Raw genomic sequence first — 19,373 nt, forward strand, 5'->3', positions numbered from 1 at the left:
CTGTCCTGTCACCAAGTCCATTAGCTCATAAACTGCTGTTACTTGCACGTAACATGATTATCATTGGTTCGCAGCAATCGATGCCCTTTCGCCCGGAGACAGTTGTAACGAAAATTGCCCTGAACCGATTAGCTAACCTATTGACAATACAATCACGTTTCTAGCGATGTTTACCACTTTTGTTCCACAGGTGTATTGACCAATGGCAAAGTTTGCACTGGAAGTTGCAAGCTGCCGTTTTGTTTCAGTTACCATGGATATTTGTATTCTGATTGCCGAGATCATCCGAAGAACACCTCAGCTTGCTATCCGCCTCCTGACTTCCGCGTTTCACCGCCTCGGTCTACCACTTGGTACGAGTTGATACCTTGTTCGGTCGAAAATGGCATCATATCATGATATTGCCGAATTGCTCGACCATGAATATTCTTTTATTCCGATGACGCTGTCGTCAATACTTCAGATATAAATCGTAGTGGACCAGTTTACGTTATTGATCTATCTTGCTCAGTCAGAAGCAGTTACCATTACAATGGTAAACCCACATGGCAAATGGATCATGCAACATTTTGATATCAGAAAAAAACATAATACCGAAAAAACTGACATTGCCAATTCAGTACACGGACACAAGCTTTCCCGACGGGACTTTTGGAAATTTATGCTACATTGCATTTCGAATCCAGGTGAATTGTTTCGTTGCCACATACAAATGAAGTATCCATGACAGTTTGTGAGGCTTGGCTTGGCGAGGTTGAGGATACATTTAGAGTTACTGGTGTAGCTAAGATGGCATCAGAAAAAAAATGTACATGTACATGAAATTCCTTTTAGACCAGCGTTCCTATAGAAACTTCTTATGAAATGATGGCGCCAAAGTGCCGGGTGTTCACAAACTAGACAAACCAATGTTGTTGTTTTTTTCTCCTTTTTATTTCTTTGCCCGCTTGGTAGAACAATACACGATATTTCTGGTGATACTGTCCAATCGAAATTACCGAATTATTATAATTTACAATTAGCCAATCAGAATGTTCTATTGTGGGGTAAGTTCATGCAGGTCAAATTTGATTTAGGGCATGGGCACACAAATGGCAACATTTCCGTCATCGTGGCCCAGGTTGTCACAAAGATGATTCATTCATAATGTGAGAGTGATTCTTGTCATAACTATCGAGGAAATAGCACGTCCCTTCAACATCCTCGGGAAAGCCTTGGGGAAGGTCTGATCGAGCCCTGGCGGTGAACTTGAAGCCTTCTGGTTTTAGCAAACTGAAAGAGCAAGTATGATGAACTACATGTACATGTACATGTATATTATATCACTTGTGGAGCCATTTAGTCAAGACCAAGGTTTCACCTTGAACTTGATTTCCAAGAAGACGTCACGTCAACAACTGTTGGTTTTCATTGGTTATTTGTTTATGTCTCCAATCATAAGTCAATGTAGGCCTATGTTCTAAATGAGTACCTGTATGTTGTTGGACTGATGTTGATCCTCCCCTCCACGCTGCACGATTCAAACTTATTGGCCAGGGTGACGTTGTTCCCGAACAAACAGTACCGCGGCATCCGTGTACCAACTACGCCAGCAATGACTGACCCCGTGTGGAGACCAATTCGCATCTGTAGGAAAACGAAACATTGTTATAAAGGCCATTTTAGTATTGGCGGCCATTTTAGTTTTGGCGGCCATTTTTGAATTGGAAGTATGGTCCCGGTGTAATGTTTTTGAGTGTTTCTATTTTTGAGTGTTTCCCCTCATTGTTTGGGAACGCTAAAAGATAGATTGACAAGTTTTTCTATGTTTCCCCCTATTGAAAAGTCATGGTCTCTCTAGCTGCCTATTGTTTGGAAACACTGACACATGGGAAACAACCACAGATGTTACACCGGCAGTGATTGCGGGCTACCTTGAGTTGTAAGCCCCGATTTTTTGAAACAATTTGGTGACGTTCATTACAGTAACACAGTACTGTAGACTGTCCCCTTTTTAAAGATTTGTCAATACTTTCATCCTCCTCGTGTCCATACCTTTAACGTTTTACCAGCCGGGGACGAAAAGCTTGCTATTTCCTCCATCATCCTCAGTGACATCCAGGCCACCCTGGCTGCATGGTTGTCGCATTTACGGTGCAGGCCTCCAGCACAACAGTATGCATCGCCAATCGTCTCGACCTTGGAAGTAAGAAGGTCAAAGTAAGGTACTCTACGTGTGATGACACAATAGTACACATGACCGACCCTATGTGCATACCAATCAGAACGTATCTGTTTGAAAGCGAATTGTGATGATGAATAACTTTGACATAGCGGCTATTTTAGTTTTGATGGCCATTACTGATTGGAAGCTAAGTCCCGATTCCGATGTGACGTGACGTCATCACGTTACATCCTCTGTGTACGTACCTTATACACATCCAGCGTTCCACAGAGCGCATCAAACCTAGTATAGAGTGACTGGAGCATGTCTATAACCTGCATGGGAGTGGCAATGGAGCAGATGGACGTGAAGCCCACGATGTCACTGAACAGCATCGTGACGTTGTCAATCTTAACCGGCTCAACGGTTTCCCCTTTGAATTAATCAAGTAAGAGAATTATATTTGTAATACATGTAGATGATATTAGGATACGCCTCGCTAGAACCTTTGTTTGTATTAGCCAATCAGAAACCCTACATTTCGCTTCACTGGAGCAGTTTTTAGACCTGCAGCGAATCAGAATTGATAACTCGGAGGTCACCGGTGCAGTTTTTACAAGTCAGCCAATCAGAAGGGGTTATTAAGTACATGTAGTTAGTATAGCTAACGTCATACCTCTCCAGAGTTGCCTTGCTATATCCGTGGGAAACATCATCTGCAGCAGTTCTACATTTTTTGACTTCTCCAACTCCACCTGTTTGCTGGCCAGTTGGACATTCTCTTTGAGATTTTCCATGCGGTGTTTCAAGCCATCCTGAAAACAATGATGTCATCATTTGGCGCCCTTTCATAATTCATGTAAATTTATAGATCAGACTTTTGACCGAAAATGACCTCTGAGGAGGCCAACTAGCCTCCGACACCAGCCGTCAATTCGAGCAGGATTCCCTAGTCAGATACGAATCGATGGCCAAGTAGTAAAAGACTGCATAACGGTGACTCAAATTAAACTCGATAGTTTCATCTATAATTAATAAACCCGTTCACGTTGCTCCATTATTGAATGGCCTACCTGGGGCAATCGAATCATCATCATCTAGGCCGTTATTACTATCAGATCGATATCAAAACTACCTACGTATCTAAACAATTTAACAATACCAGGCATGTTATTTTGCCCATTCAGCTTTTCTTGCCCTTGAACCTACTATCTCAAATTCTAGTGGGTGACAAATCGAAGTATTTTTAAATAATTATTTTTAAAATGCTTACACATCAAGTAGATAAACCTGCAACGAAGCCGTCCCTAATCTGAAGCAGTCAAACAGCTTTGTATAACGGACATAAAAATTACTGTTTTTTACCTGAGCTTTGGTTTGTTCGCCTATCAGTATGACGTCACGTGTTGCATCATGAATCGGGATGTCTGAGAGAAACAACCCATTTCCAAGGAGATCGTCCAATTTGACCACAATTGGCGACCCCAGGAATAATAAGGCATTAGCTTCGGTGACATAGAGTATCTGACCTTTTAGTTTCATACCCTGCAATCAAGCAACAATAGAGAGATGATCAGTCGAAAGTACCTTATATACTCGATTGGCTTGGCCACAAACGAGTCAAATGTCCATTTGAGTCCTTTGTCCAGCTTCAAAACATGGTGAGTTACCCCCGAGGATCCACATCGGGGTCATTCAAATCCCTGACATGTATAGGCCAGGTGACTTGCCAAATAACCGTGGCTTATATCCACCACTATCAAAATAATTTGCCCGAAAATTTCCAGTAGAGTAGGCCTATACTAACTAATAAATGGCAAGAACCCGCTCCAGATATGTCAAAGAGTAGCCGAAAGAAGCTGGACAACATAAGAATACGGACATTACAATTACAATCATGATTTGCCTAAAAACCCACCCCACCAGTAAAATAACCAAACCCGCCCAAATTTCCCGCTGTGGCAAACCAAGACATGGCATGCGCAATGCATGCGTATCTGCTTGGAGTGGGTGTGATTGCCGATCATCACCGATCGGGTCCGACGATAGTGACAGTTCGAAACCGATGACAGCACTCCCTTTTGATTAGAAGAACCATGGAGATTTTAGAGTACTTGTCGAGAGATTGCTAGAAGAGATCGATGCTGTAGACGAGGTCTTAAAAAATGGTAAGTTTATTTAGGTTTAACAAACATGAAAGACTGAATGTACCACATACCTACATAATGAAGTGTCATACTTATACTGCCGATATGCAATACAAATATGTGCCTGGGCCTACGCGTGTAGTAGTCACAATTCTATACTTGAAAGCTATATACCGTGTATTGACAAAGGCCTATAGTAAAATTCTTCAGGAACTCGGTCGTCGTGATTTATATGTTAACATTATTCATGTGAATGTCATAAAAAGGCCCTGATTAGTACAAATACATTTTCGAGGTCAGATGCTAGACAACATTATCAGGGCACGTTTAAATGTCCGATGGGAAGAAAGATGCCCGATATTTTGTATACAACGGAATTAAACGTTCTCCAAGTATTGAAGGGTTGCGTTGCTAAAGGTAAATACAGCATGAGACGGCAAATCTTAGCATAAGTGATGGAGTTCTAGTGTTTATAGTGCCAGAAGTCACTTTTGACAGCCAACTTTGACATGCAGTGGTACGACTTGTCATTCAGAGATGACACGTACCTCCCAATCAATTGTCAAATGCCCCTTTGGGAGACAATGGAAGCAAAGTCCAAGCAAATGTGGACATCCCACAAAGATCACAGAACAGAGGACGGATGTTCGTCGTGTGAAGAAGGTAACTCTGTTTGAATTGTGTAATATTTTCATTTCAGACCAGAGACCAGATATAGCAGCGTGACGATGATACCGAACGACAAGATTATTGAGAGAAGATTCGTCCACGTATTTCGGAACCACCATGTAGAAAATGTGAAATGTAAGTTTAATGCGTGGAAATTCTTCGTTGCTCTACATTGCTTTAAGAAGAGTACTTCTACGAGAACCATTCTCAGTTAGAATGTCTTTGGTTTGAGTGTAACTTCCTTTTTACTTATGTGAATTGTGCACCTCGGTCTACAGAATGTATACGTTCTATTAGCAATACAACTATAGGCAGCGACTAAAAAGAAGCCATGTGGTGGAGTAATCAGTGTGCTTGACTGCCCAACGACAATCAGCTGTCGTTCCCCACTTGGACACACTGTCAAATCACTGCAGCTTGACTAAGTATAAAATGGTGCATAACAGTTTGTCCTTGGTGCCGCACCTAAAACAAACATGATGCAAAAAGTTGGTCAATATCTCGTTCCCTGCCTTGCTTCTGAGCTAGTCTTTGCTAAAGTTCAACTTGGTTAACTATATCGCCAAAGGCGACAGGATGCACATAAACCTCATCTCACGCTGCGAAAGGAACAGCTTTTACAACGCGCAGCAAGTGGGCCAGAACACCAGTCCTGGGCCAATATTTTTCTGGTGTGCAGACCACTACCCAAACCACGGAGCTTAACTGAACGAGAGGTTCGATTCCTTCGAGCCCCTTCTTGAGGGTTAGATCATATGCTGAGTTCCTTGGGCAAGCATTTCTGTGAGAGGCACAACTTGCAATCCAAGCTCTCTACGAACGTCTCCGACCGCCTTCCTTCTCAAATGTCTAAACCGAACCGAATTCCGTTTCAGAACGATCGCAGCCAACTGCAATGACAACATTTCCCACGAGAGCACTAAAGAGATGGAGTCGAGAGAAGGCGGTGATGGGGAGGTTCAAATATCAGACGGTTTCTTCAGGTGGCTTTGGTGGAGGGTGATCGGCTGCTGGCTCACTGAAGAGGCTGGCAAAGCCGGCGTCGTCGCCATGGACGGTGAAGTCAAAGGAAAGCGACGCCAGGCTAAGATTTCCAGTCCCAAGAACGTTGACTTTGAGACGATCTGGAAAGGGAAGCAGCAACGCGAGTTTCACCTTCTGATTATTTACTTGTTTGTGATAGCAACTGTTTCAATTGCCTACGTGATCGGTTACTTCAAGTGGTCGTTTGGATGGCTTATGCCGCCGTTTATCGTCATGCTGTGTGTTTGGCGTTTCAAGATGTTTAGGATAGTAGAGGACCACCTCACACAAGAACACGTTAGAGTACACCGAAAGAGAGCCTTACGAGGCAGTGAGACTGCTGAGTGGATGAATTTTATCATGAACCGATGGGCTGCTTTCAGTTCACAAGGCCTATCGGATGTGGTCAAACGGAAACTCAACCCGATATTGGGTCAGTTCAGACCAATTATTCTGGACCATGTTGCAGTGAAATCATTCACCCTTGGTGAGCATGCTCCGTACATTCAGCATATTCAAGTGTTTGAGGTGTCCGATGGCCTTCCCGGTGGGAGGAAGCAGGCATCGTGGTACAATGTCGGCGAGGCACCAAAAGAGCTGTGCAATATGGAGAAATATCAAATAGTCATGGACATGGAAGCCGGCATGTATTGTGAACACTTCAGAATGGTGTTGCAGACCAAATTAGCTGGCCTCCCGTTTGGTCCTGATATTCTTGTGGAGAACTTGAAGATTCAGGGCCGCCTTAATCTCGTTCCGGCTCTTTCTGCCGAGGTTCCATTCCCCCATATGTCTAAGGTCAGTTTATCATTCGTAGAAAAGCCAAACATTTGGTTCTCTGTGAAGATTTTGAGAACATTCGAAGTGATGGACCTTCCCCTGCTGAAGAGTTGGATACACAATTTCGTCATGGATATAATCTGTCTGACCTTGGTTGACCCCTATAAGTTTGAACTTGATCTTAAGACGGAAAGACCAGTGGTTGGTCCAACTGCTTCGAGGGCAAAGAAACAAAATTCCAAAGGCGTCCTGACTGTTACAGTCAAAGGGGGTCCAAGTGGGAAAGAGTCTTGTTCAGAAGACCCGCAATTTTGTGTTCTTAAAGTTTGCTCTCAGGTATACTCTACCGACAAGACACCTCATAGACAGTCTTGGCAAGACACGTGCTCATTCTTAATCTGTGATATAAAAACTGAAAAGTTGGTGCTGAAAGTAAAATCTAAAAAAATGCTCAGTAATGTAACAATTGCTTGCTATGACCTTCACCTTGGTAACTATGCTTTCGATGAGAATAACTGTATTGAAGCTGTCTTAGACGAGAAAGAGACAGAACTAGACACACAGCTAACATTGACACTGGAATACGCCAGACTGCCTACCATTGTCCTGGATGCTGTTCCCCCTACGCTTGTTGACATACCTCCAAGAGAAGTCTCCGGAGTTGTTTACTTGTGCCTCCATGGTGGAGTAAACCTCCTGGCCCTAGACAAGTCCGGTACCTCAGATCCGTACTGTGTTGTATTCGCCAATAGGAAGAAAGTGTTTTCAACACACTATGTGACCGAGACACGAAACCCGAAATGGGATGCTTCGTATGAAGTATTCGTAGAGGACTTCTCAAAGACTACATTTACCTTCCTGTGCTATGACTGGGATGGTAACGAGGCCTGTGATGATGACTTCATGGGCGCGGCACACCTGTTACTCACACAGGATGAACCATGGGTGACACACAAGTCACTCACACTTGGTTACAACATCTTGAACATTGGTGCCGTCACTTATAACACAAACCTAGGCAGCATCATGGTATCGGCAATCTTCAGACCTGTGGCAGCAGTCAAGAGATCGGAAAACTCACGAATCTCAGTGGAAACGACGATTGGCGAGATGGCAAACGCATTAGTAGGTCGGAAGCACTCTTCCCAGAGCAGGCCGCCGACAGTAATCCGCCAACACACAAGCATTCGCAGGAAGCACTCTTCCAGCAACCCAGATTCTCCAAAGAAACTTTCGACTGGTGTTGATGTGTTCAAGTTATTGTCTCAGGGTCATAGCATACTAGAGTTACGTATCATCAAAGCAAGGGACCTCATGGCCATGGACAGTAATGGTTTCAGTGATCCGTACTGTGTCGTGAAAGTTGGAAAAGAGAAAAAGTTCCAGACAACAGTCAAGAAGAAAACATTAGACCCAGTGTGGGATGAATCCGTTACGATTCAGATGCCAGAGGGTGATGATAAACTAGAAATTGTGGTTTGGGATCGTGATCCGTTGATGATGAAGGATTTTCTCGGCGAGTTGTCTTTTTCGCCGGAGGAGATCAAGCGGCTCTCGAGCATTGGCGAACCAGGGTGGTTCTTGTTGCAGAAGACAAACACTGGACAGATTCAGATCAAGGTCAAGGTAATTTTGGAAGACATGAAGGGCTGCATGGACGAAGTGGCACGCTTTGTAACTGCGGCAGAAGAAGTGGAGAGAATCCACAGTCTCAGCTCAACGGAAGGTGTCCATTCCGCCTCCGAGATGGAGACTGAGAAACAAAAGCCGGGTCACATTGATAGGAATGCTGATGCGTACGCGACACTTCCGTCGAGATTCAAGAAGCGTGATAAAAGGAATGAAGTGAAGCGATCTCACTCTGATGTTCAAGTGCACAAAACTGGAAAGTTCCCATTTAGTTTATTCCGATCGAGGTCACAGGGAGGTCCTCAGCACAAAGGTCATGATACTGTGGACAGTGGAGACGATACGGATCTTCGTTTATCAGACGAGTCAGTCAGTTCTCTGGATAAATATGCAGCATCACGAGATGGACACGTTCAACACAAGTTCTTCGATGTGAGAGGCGAAGTGGTAAAGGTACAAGTGGGAGATGAGGTGGTAGGAGTTGCTACTTCTAAAGCTGCTATTTATTGCAAGATTAGACTAGACAGCCGCTCAATATCGCAACGGTCACTGAAGTTCTCGCCTGGTCGTGTTCTGGCGAAATCACAACCAGTGAAACAAGATGATAGCACGTGTATGTACAACTTTGCTTTCGAGGTCGATAGAAGTGGAGGTGTTCCAGCTGACGCTTTACTCATTCTTGATGTGAAGAGTACGCACAAGAACCAGCACATAGCTACAAAAGGTTACACTCTCAGACAGCTGTTTCATGGCTCCCATCATCAGGTGGCCGGGTGGGTCAACTTGGAAAACGATGTTCAGGTCTACATGGAGCTCCAGCGTAGCACTACCCAGATCAACCCCAAACAAAGGGGACCTTTCTCCATTCTTTCACTTGGCAGCACGAAGAGGAAGAAGGAGGCTGTACCATTTAACGGTAGATATGAAGAAAATGGTTCTGATATTGTTTTCAGTCCATGATGTGCACGTTAGATTAGGGTTGTAAATTCATGAAATGACAATAGCAAGAAGCCTAAAGCCTACCCTCATGAATACTCAGTTGATGTTGTTCCGAAGCAGATTTACCCTCAAATAGTTCGTAGTCAGGTACATTGTGCAAGTTTTAGTACGGTATATTTTAGCTTCTTCATCGATTTTACGTGTTGGCCTGGTAGTATAGTATATTGAGTTGTGAGGGTGATCGGAACCACAGCTATTCTTTTCATTAAAAACCGTAGACAACCCGGTGGTATTGATACATCTTGGAAAACAGGGCTCATTCAGCCCGTCACTTGAATGTATTCTCCTTTTTATGCGTAAGATATCAAGTTAAGAGCTCAGTTGAGAGCTTCTCTATCTCTGTATCTGAAGTGACTTACTTTGCTCGCAGAAAAAAAGGTTTAGTTATTTGAAATTGTGCGCCCTAAAGCACTGCCTAATTGTGTGTTTGTGTTTCTATTTGCTCAATGCATTCAACAAATCTATGTGTAATACATGGTGGAATCCATCGAATACAAGGCAATGTACTGAAATGGAACTGGAGAGTAGTCTTAAAGCCAAGAGAATGTAGGAATACAAATGAATCCGATACAAATACGAAGAAGAGAGACGATCTTACCTGTTTTGGAGAAACGTCATCTTCTTTCCTGATCTGTATGATGAATGGTCGGTTAGTGCATTGAAAGATGGCTTCAAAGCTACACCCAGTTACCGGACGGATAATCTGAAAATAGTCGGACACGGTTCCTCTGGCTAGTTTCCCTGCTCCTATCAACCGCTGTATAGCATTGCCCGCCTGTATCACTTTCATGTTACGGTTGAAGAGGAAATGAAATGGGAAGAGACGACAAAAGCTCTTGATAGTGAGTTTCGAGTCCTTTGGATCAAGAGAATACCTCGCCTCCGCCTTTATCAACCGTTGTATCCCTTTTCCTAGAGAAGGCTCGAAGATGATCAACGCCTTGTCATCAAGAGTGTCGTCGACGAGTTCCGACACATCCGCTCCGAATATTTCTACGGCTGCAGCCTTGAAGAAGCCAGCAAAGAAGTAGGCCATGCCACGCGGCTCAACAGCAACAACGAGCTTCTTCTCCTCCTGGACCCAACATAGGAAAACCGGTATGTTTCCGCCATCTTCTTTGACCATCTTCCAAGCCTCGTCCTTGACGTAGTCCACATTGTTGATGAACTCTTGCAGGGAGGCCCCGAGACACTTCAGCTCTCGTTTGTAAAGATCGAACGTTGAAGAGAAGATGGATTTGCCAATGAGCTGCATCAACTGGTTTTGTTCAAGACCTGAAACGAAACCGTCAACTGACTGAATACCAAGAAAGGCATTGGTCATGTTTTATGTTTATTGCTGACAGCACCTCGCCGTGTGTTGACCTGACCTCGGACCAACGTAGGTATCTCATCGGACGGTTGCCAATCACAATTTAGCATTTCGCAGTGCTTTTTCTGGAACGTCAGAAACAGATCAACGCGTTTCTCGGTGTGACTTTTCTGAGTGTTCTCCATTGATATTACATGTATATTATTTGACTAACAAGGGGAAATACCGAGATATGGGGAACAATCAAACATGTAACACTTGGTCATCTTCATTCCCCTTTTCGTTGACTGCCGTTGGGCCGTCATTCAGTGAATCGATCAGCACTGTTTACATTAAGAATGTGACAGGTTCTCCCCGGGGTTATCTATAGCCTTTTTACTACCCGCAGAGGTAACGACCAGCGGACGTCAAAGGAAGCCATAACCTATCCTCTTATTGGAGGTCATTAAGGAACACTACACCATTTGAATTCGCAATTGAAAATCAAATGTCTATTGTGAGATTTGGAACATGTTTATACCTAGTTTCCCTGCTGCCTTGGCTATGTCTTCTTGACATGATTCAAAGTGTAGGGTGGGATAACTGATGTCTGGCCAATAGTCAGCCTCACTGACGTCAGCTTTCATCGCTGTGTCGGACAAACCTTTGCTAGATATATCAGAGATGATATTACGGATGGTGTAAGCCTGAAAGAGAGGTACCCAGCAATGAGTGACATGGAAGGGGTGGGGTCTATGTATCACGATTTGAGGGAAACACTCAGAAACGAAAACTGTCCAAAACGTTACACCGGGGTTAAGAACATAAACTCTGGTCAGATGGACATAACCAATGCCACGTAAACAATACCAGTCTGCGCTGATCAGATATTAATTGACTGCTACATTAATAATTGCCAAGCTGCAATATCAATGTCGCTTTTGTTTCCCCATTAGCTATGTCGTCAGAAATAATGATACAGTCGGGTTGATTATGTAACTTGATTTATCGCCGATATTCAGCAACAACAGGCTAATCCCTGTGAAAACTTATCTCGGGTCCAAGCAATTAAGGCCATTTCATGAGTGCTGGTTTGTTAAATTGCCTTAGCAATTCATTCCGTCGAAGCTAGTAATACAAGTCAAGCGTCAGACACACCTAGCAATACACGTCAATTTCTGTAGCAGACACACCTAACAATACACGTCAATTTCTGCGGCAAACACGCCTGGCAATACACGTCAATAGGTCATAAATGACAACAGGTCAATGACCTCATAAAGTGAAAAAGATAGTATCAGTATTTGTAGCACGCAGACCTAACGTTACGCTAGAATAAATGGTACTTTCTGCAATCAAATATCTTTACACAACGATGAAATCAAACAGAACAGTATCTTACCTTGGGGAATAGTGACATGTAGATGGCTGCTATAACACTCCGGTAATCAATGGGGTTGTAGCCATCCTCGAGCACGGACACCGGCCGGTTTCCACACGGGTTAGATAGCTTCCGTGGAGTTACAGGCACGTCGTAGGATATCCGCCGAGCTTTCTTATTCTCCATGATTGAGGTGGTAGCCTTCCGGTGGAAACTGAACCAACGGCCTAACAGTCAATGAAATAACTCCGTATAGTAACTGATATTGACTGCACCCTTAGTATACTGGTAATGGCAAATGTGAACTCATGAAATTGCCACCTATTGACGTTTTGATTGTTGTTGCGCCGGTCTGGACAGCCGATACTCCTCAAGCACTGGCGGCGCTCACACGCAAGGCTTTCCTCTGCACCTCTGCACCTCTGTATGTCTCTTTAAACCACTGCGAATGAGTGTAGTTGTCAATGAGAAGAAATCAAAGCATCCTTGGTTGCTAATCGCAAAGTGCCGGCTCACATACTTCCAGAAACCAGAGGAGGCAGCCCCATGATTGTTGTCAATTATTATTTATTGATCCTATATACCAATTTATATGACGAAATTACCAATCAGATGACTGGTAGATCTTAACACCAGATAGACACATCATAGGTTGTATTTGTAGTGTTGGGGAGGAATGTTAAAGGTGGAATCACCTGGTGGTCAACTAACGAACTGTGGGGTTCTAGCTCCGGCCTCAAAGAACACGTGCATCAGTTATTCACGCGATAATTCAGCTAAAATAAAAGAACGACATTTTTGCTCAGTTCTATAAATTATTATTGAAGGACAACTACAAAACTATCAATATTTATTATCATTACATGTAAGCTTTACCGGGGACTGCATGTGCTCTTCTAGTTCGGGTAGACGTGCTTACCAATGTGATGGCATGCGTGCAAAGATGATCACCCCCATATAACCAGGGCGCCCATCATTCCCTACCTAAACAGAAGAGACCGAACCCCCCCCCCCCCTCTCCCCCAAGCCCAGTGATTGGCCCACCCGCAGAATATTTCATTCTGATTGGAGGACGATTAGACCGGAAGGCCGACGAATGGTCTCAATAAGCTTTGGTATGGCAAATCACATAAGGAGAAAGAGTCCCCCACATCACCGGTATGAGATCCTCGCGCATCATTAGCGGCAAGCACACACGTCATTCGCCGCTTTCCGAAACCAAAATTCGACAGGAATCAACACTAATATAGCCGTCCGCACGCCCTCGATGCTGATTGAACGTTTGATTCGACGATCCATTGAACTTTACCCTAAGTTTTGCTTTCGAGAATCTCTGAAAGGACCACACTGATCAGAATGCAGCGATTCCTTCAACGGATCCGCCAATTTGATTCTGAGGCCTGCGCGAGGTTGAGTTAGTAGTATACGACTTGCCCTAGGCATTGCACTCAATATCGAAGTTCATGATTGTGACGGCATGTGTCTACTAGTATCCTTTGTTCGAACGGATACTTCCATCCTTCGAATGCAAAAAGAAACGTCTTGTTCATGCGCTGAAACGTTCGCTCCTGCCGAGAGTTTATAGCCTTTGACACGTATTGTGCATGTTTTGAGTTTGAACTTTCGCATGGTATAGTACTGCGAGATAATAGGCATTCTGCTCAAAATAACCATCTGGGGGTACCTCGCCAACCGATAGCGCGTAGGCCTCTGCTGATATATTCAAATCGGATGCCTGAAACATAGAGTAGGTAATCGATTTGTGTACAACAATAAAATCATAATGGTTGATACCAAAAACTCGATACAAGAGGGAGCTGTCATCTGTCTGTGTCGCTTTACCTGAAAAACAATATGGCTTCCTAGCCTTGGCGTATATATTTAGCATATACTGCAGATTCAACTCGTGACTTTCTACCGTCTTACCCTTTGAAGTAATATGGTCTTTGTCTGTTTACATGAGACAACAATTCTCTCGAGGTTGCCAATGATGTCAGCTCGTCCTCGCGTGTAGTACTCCAACCCTGACTCTATCTGTCGGAGGTGGTAGGCGGCTTGTTCCAGATCTGACAGAAATCGCAGTGATTCAGTGGAGAAGTTCTGCAATAGAAAAGAAGGAAGTGCACGTCATGTATGTGCTTCCAACGGAATGCAAAGCTCTTAATCGCCCACAAACAAGGTTCTATCTCAGCGAGGCGAATACCAGAGAAGCGAAAGCTGCGCCACATATCGGATCGGATCCGGGAAGCGCTTTTTTCCAACTGTATGAAAATCCGACTCGACCCCCCTTAAGATATTTTGCTGGATGCCCGCTAGGTGATCCTTACATGTATGAGGCATGTGTTCCCTGACCTCAAGGTTCTTCCTGACCAAACCAAGTATTTGTAACTGATGCTGATGCCGGAGTGAAGGATCGACGGCCGATATGACTGGTCGTATGCTAATTGACATGAACGTACCTTTTTAGCCGATCTGACTGGACGTAATTGACATGAACCTACCTTTTCACTTAAAGGGGACTTGAAATTTAACGGCCTCGGGAGATTTATCGAAGACAAGATCATGGGCATGAAGTTCTCCACAAACTTTTCCACTGAGTTGAATGCTTCGTCATGCATGGGTATGGTCTCTTGCACGAGTCCATTTCTGTGTTTGTGCTGAAAGTTGGAAAAGAGGTGACCATCTGTATATACTTGTTTACCAAGAAACCTGATGGTGCTTCCAAAGATACTACTTGTAGCAGCCCACATGGAATGCCAATAAATTGACATTCTCCGGTCAGCGTCTGCCATTAACAACTAAGTAACATATCTGAGACAAAGTTTATGAGTTTACTTTACATATTTTCGCAACTGTTTCGTTTTCAGCTGAAAAACTATCATGAATCACTGAGAACGTAGGCTGCCGAGAAGGAATTCCACCTGAGTAATTAGAGTGGTCGGGGTTATCAAAGCATCTGATCAGGTAGACCTACCTGAAACGGTCTCCCTCATCATTTAAAACAGATCAGGAAACACATACCAATAAAAATCAGATATTTCTGGTTTGAAGCTGAATTTAATTTATTCCGCGTTAAGAAGAATTTTGAACGAAATTAGGTGCTGAATTTCCAAAGTCTTTGCAACCAGCAACCCCTTTTTTATAATGATGACCATCAGAATTGATTTCTCGATGCTTCAATGCCAACTTAGAACTGAAAACTGACTCAAGGTGAAGCTTAATTATTCAACTAATGAAAAACACTCATTCTCCACATTCCACAAAGATTGTCTTACATCACACTACAACAAAATCACCTGGCACTTGTTGGTTCTTTAGCTTAACAGCTGCTTTTCGACTACAAGGCAAAACCCGAGAAACTATATCTAAACCTAAGGTATCCAGAACTTCGTAGAACAATATCAACCCATTGTTACTTTATCTAAAGTTGGTGGTGTATGTGTGGCATGGCCGGGAGATTCTTCAAAGGGCAAACATAACTGTGAGGATCTAAGCTACTTAACTGATTGATGACGATGATGATGGTAGTACAGTCAAGAGTGACATATTCCCATTTTGCAACCAACAATGCTCTGAGCTATCGCCAAGTCCCTTTGCCTGTGCTGTATGGTGGGATTGGACCTGCATTTATTGCGGCAACACACATGCCATCTTCTGTATCGACATTATGTCATAAGCACAGTATCCATATTACGAGTCAAAGTCGGCAAAGTGTTGTCCTAATTAGTTTTCCTGCTTGACCAATGGACTAGAGTGTCTCAAGTGTGTAAATTAGATCACATTGAGTCTCGAGAGCTAGCCTAGTCACACTAACAAGAAACATGTCGTAGTGGCAGTCATCTCTATGAGTGTATGGCAGTACACTTATCTGATATGTGCCATTAGTTGATCAAAGACATTTATTGATACTGTCAAAACTCAGGCCTACTACATAACCAACAAATACAGACTACATGTACTTACGAATAGATCATAGATGTTCTCTACCAGATTCCTTAACTCCATGACATGAAAGACCAGTTTCTCCTTCGTGTTCCTATCCATCCTTGTGAGTTTCATAAGCGAGATCCAAGTTCGGCTAATAGTAGGCTAATGGTCTCTCAAACGCAATAGCAAAGGGCTATTTTACTCAGTTAATGCTGTGGTTGTCAGATTGATGTGGATGTTCAGCTGAGCTATTTTGTCACCTAACACATCATGAAGACCACGCTTGTCCTTACGTACTGAACTCTAAGCAGAGAAAACGGATATCAATAACGCCGCAAGAATTCCTCTGCTTCCTATCTGTGGCTCCAGTTCCAGTCCACGCAGCCCAATCGGCAATCAATGATGTAAAGGCAACTGCTAGTTTCCACCAACCATAGGAATGCAGCTAAGACGTTGAGGAGCCATTCGTTCGATCAATCCGTGGATCAATAAACCCGGCATAAAGACTAGCGCTCTTTACTCCCGTGCCCTTTAATAACGAAAGCAAAACTGGAAGTTACTGACACAGCGGCAAGGTATTCACTGCTTTCGATGGCTGTTTTGGAATCCTTAAGGCAAAACGCCTCCGTCATCCATATGCTAAAATAGCCAAGGAGTTATTATTAGAACTACAGGATGGTCAACTTTCCCCGCGGGACGTCTCGATTCAGTGAAGTATCTCTACACGGAAAGACAGGATCGGCTTTGCTACAAAACTGTTGTTGACTGATGACATGTGTAAAAGGCATACAATTAGGATAGGCCTAGGTCTTAATTACCGGGTTCAATGGATGAGTCAAAATAACGCTAACCCAATTGGACTAAACGTCAGAGATAGTCAAGTTAGTCACAGCTCATTGTCATTGCGAGTAATTAAGCGTCATGTAATTATCACTGATGTGTGTCCAATCAGCAGTGATCACTTGGGACAGTACACGAGATAGGGAGTTTATGATGACATGTGCAGTCCCACAATGTGGGGTCCTGCCAAGTTTCTTGTATCTATGGGTTCCCATTGATGCTGCTCAAGAGCCGCAAACCTCAGTTGAAAACAGTGACCTTGACCCATATGAATCGTAGTACTATTTGTTACCGCCGCGTGTCTTCGGCAGGTCCCACGGCGTGTGGGTAGTTGGTCCACAAAATTTGATTACGCCATGACGATATTCTTTCCAGAAGGATAGGCATTATTTAAGGAGCTTTAGAGGCATGTTCCTTATGACGTCAGTTCATGCATATTAATGAAGTTGTGACGTATTGATTTTTTATTTATTATATGTGTAACACACATAGTAAATGAGAAAATGTGACCAATGCGATTGGTTGTAATCATTTCCGTCAACAATAACACGTGGCGATACAATATCGTCCAACGTTAGATAGTCACAGCAGTGTATAGCCAGGAGGCCTACAGTACAGTACAATTCCAATGTCGATCATTCATATGAGTATTCCATAGCATGCCATATTACAACATTACTTGTCTAATGTATGATGTAGGCATACGTATGTGGTATATATGCGTACATGCATATGTATTGTATAATGAACAGCCGGTCTGTCAAAAATGACATCTGTCATTTCGGCCATTATTAACTTTCCGCCAGCACATCACTGCGCATGCGTGTTATTAGGTCACAACTTCATTAATATGCATGAACTGACGTCACAATGCATATTTTAGGAACATGCCTCTACAGCTCCTTAAATAATGCCTACCTTCCAGAAGGATCCTTGAAGATAGTTTTTTTGACGCGTTGTCCTGCCTAATGACACATGACATTGACCTGATTCATATGTACTGTCAGTTGACGTGACACACCGGACAAGGTCATGCGTATAGCTCAGTATAAATATCAATAAATTAAAGCGGGCATCAAAAACGGTGAAAGCTCGCCTTTGTGTATTTTTGATGATATTGGCAAAACTAAGAAGAGTCGCCCCAAACAATACGTATATGTTATCTCATGCTTCCATTTTACTTTTAGGCCTCGCCTCTCTCCATATCTACAAATGTACATGTAGTCTGCGTCTTTTCCTGTTTGATTTCCGCAGGTTTATTTCCGCGGCATTGCTGGGGGTCAGTGTGCCATGCATTTCCTTTTTGCCAATTCCCAGTAACCTACATGTTGAAGCTAAAACAAACCATTACACTTAACTTGTTAGAAAAGCAAAATCGACGAATGATATGCCGGTCAATATCTCAAACATATATCAGGTGTGGTGTTAATCGTGGGAAAAACGCCGACTTCCTCGTCTGGTTTATTTTTGATTGTAGCCTACATGTAGATATTTCAAGTTGAGTCATTTGTAAATGTTTGTAAGTGTTCAACGTATCCGAGTGATATACGAGTGCGTCTTGATAAAAGATATTTATATGCCTGTTTAGTCACATCCTGAGCCTCAGGGCCTTTCATTCAGTGCTTTCCGAGTTAATGCAGGTGAGGTATGGAGAAAGGAGCATGAGTCGTTTCTAAAGTTATATTCATGCACTTGGCTTAGTAATAACTTGTCACATTATCGATTATCGGCATAGAATAGTTGCAAAAAGGCAAAGAACTGTTCATGACCGTCAAATTCACCACCCTGGTGAGAAAAGAAAAAACTAACACGAGGACGAAGAGGCGCCATTCGCAGCATTGTCACTCTGATAAATAGCGCTGCCATCTTTCAGTGATTAAGGAAACTATTCAGGTATTGCATCAGCCAAAACGGATTGAATTCATAAAGGACTTCAATCATAAAGATATCCCATAGCAGAGTGGCGCAGTGGAAGCGTGCTGGGCCCATAACCCAGAGGTCCGTAGATCGAAACTACGCTCTGCTAACGCTTTTGTCTTTTTTACTTTTTTGGCATTTATATGCTGGTAATTATTTTTCTCGTTTATACGTAGACTGAATGCCCCACATATGGTATTCTATTCTGTTCCCGGCATTTTTGTACAAGAGATACATCAGCTTGCCACTCCGCTTGCCGAAACTTACACCCTTATTTTTAAAATAAAATCCCATAATCTTTCCAACCTGGTCAATGGAAGTCGCTGGCGCGCCAAGAATCAGGGAAGTGATTCATATTCCACCGCGGCTTCAACTTGTTGTATCTTATTGCACTGTGACGGGTTAAATGGTTGTCCGTGCATGGTCTCAACGGCCATGCACCTTAAAGAGGGCTGTAGGCACGATCTTGGGAGCCAAATGTGGTCATCTTCAGTAAGCTAACCCATATGCTTCGAGGCTGAGAATACAAGAAGCAAAGACTTTTTTGTGATCTATAGTTTTTTATTGTCCTCTATCTACATTTTTGTGTAGTACTTATCAAAGGCATCATTGCACAATCATGATTCT

At 43.3% G+C, this 19,373-nt stretch overlaps 3 protein-coding genes across 4 annotated transcripts; 1 reads left to right on the forward strand and 2 right to left on the reverse strand.

Moving 5' to 3' along the window:
- Positions 1–977: 977 nt before the first annotated feature.
- On the reverse strand, positions 978–12,248 carry LOC135494104 (guanylate cyclase soluble subunit alpha-1-like). Its single transcript, XM_064781855.1, has 9 exons — positions 12,084–12,248; positions 11,223–11,388; positions 9,989–10,665; positions 3,509–3,688; positions 2,820–2,958; positions 2,410–2,576; positions 2,035–2,178; positions 1,472–1,626; positions 978–1,272 (listed from the first exon to the last, which is right to left on the reverse strand). The coding sequence occupies exons 1-9, from the start codon at positions 12,246–12,248 to the stop codon at positions 1,125–1,127; spliced, it is 1,941 nt and encodes a 646-aa protein (XP_064637925.1). The 3' UTR covers positions 978–1,124.
- Positions 4,166–9,809, forward strand: LOC135493308 (uncharacterized). Of its 2 annotated transcripts, none has more exons than XM_064780541.1 (3): positions 4,166–4,311; positions 4,991–5,094; positions 5,835–9,809. In XM_064780541.1, exon 3 carries the CDS (start codon positions 5,887–5,889, stop codon positions 9,349–9,351), a length of 3,465 nt encoding a protein of 1,154 aa, XP_064636611.1. In that variant the 5' UTR covers positions 4,166–4,311; positions 4,991–5,094; positions 5,835–5,886; the 3' UTR covers positions 9,352–9,809. The 2 variants fall into 2 exon arrangements, with proteins under 2 accessions (XP_064636611.1, XP_064636612.1); XM_064780542.1 differs by lacking the exon at positions 4,166–4,311 and adding an exon at positions 4,617–4,707.
- Positions 12,249–12,869: 621 nt separating the features above from the next.
- LOC135493309 (uncharacterized) lies at positions 12,870–16,762 on the reverse strand. The gene is made up of 4 exons (XM_064780545.1): positions 16,026–16,762; positions 14,564–14,719; positions 13,989–14,162; positions 12,870–13,797 (listed from the first exon to the last, which is right to left on the reverse strand). The coding sequence occupies exons 1-4, from the start codon at positions 16,119–16,121 to the stop codon at positions 13,642–13,644; spliced, it is 582 nt and encodes a 193-aa protein (XP_064636615.1). The 5' UTR covers positions 16,122–16,762; the 3' UTR covers positions 12,870–13,641.
- Between the last annotated feature and the right edge of the window lie 2,611 nt (positions 16,763–19,373).

The sequence above is a fragment of the Lineus longissimus genome, chromosome 9, assembly GCF_910592395.1.
Source record: "Lineus longissimus chromosome 9, tnLinLong1.2, whole genome shotgun sequence".
Taxonomy (NCBI): Eukaryota; Metazoa; Nemertea; class Pilidiophora; order Heteronemertea; family Lineidae; genus Lineus; species Lineus longissimus.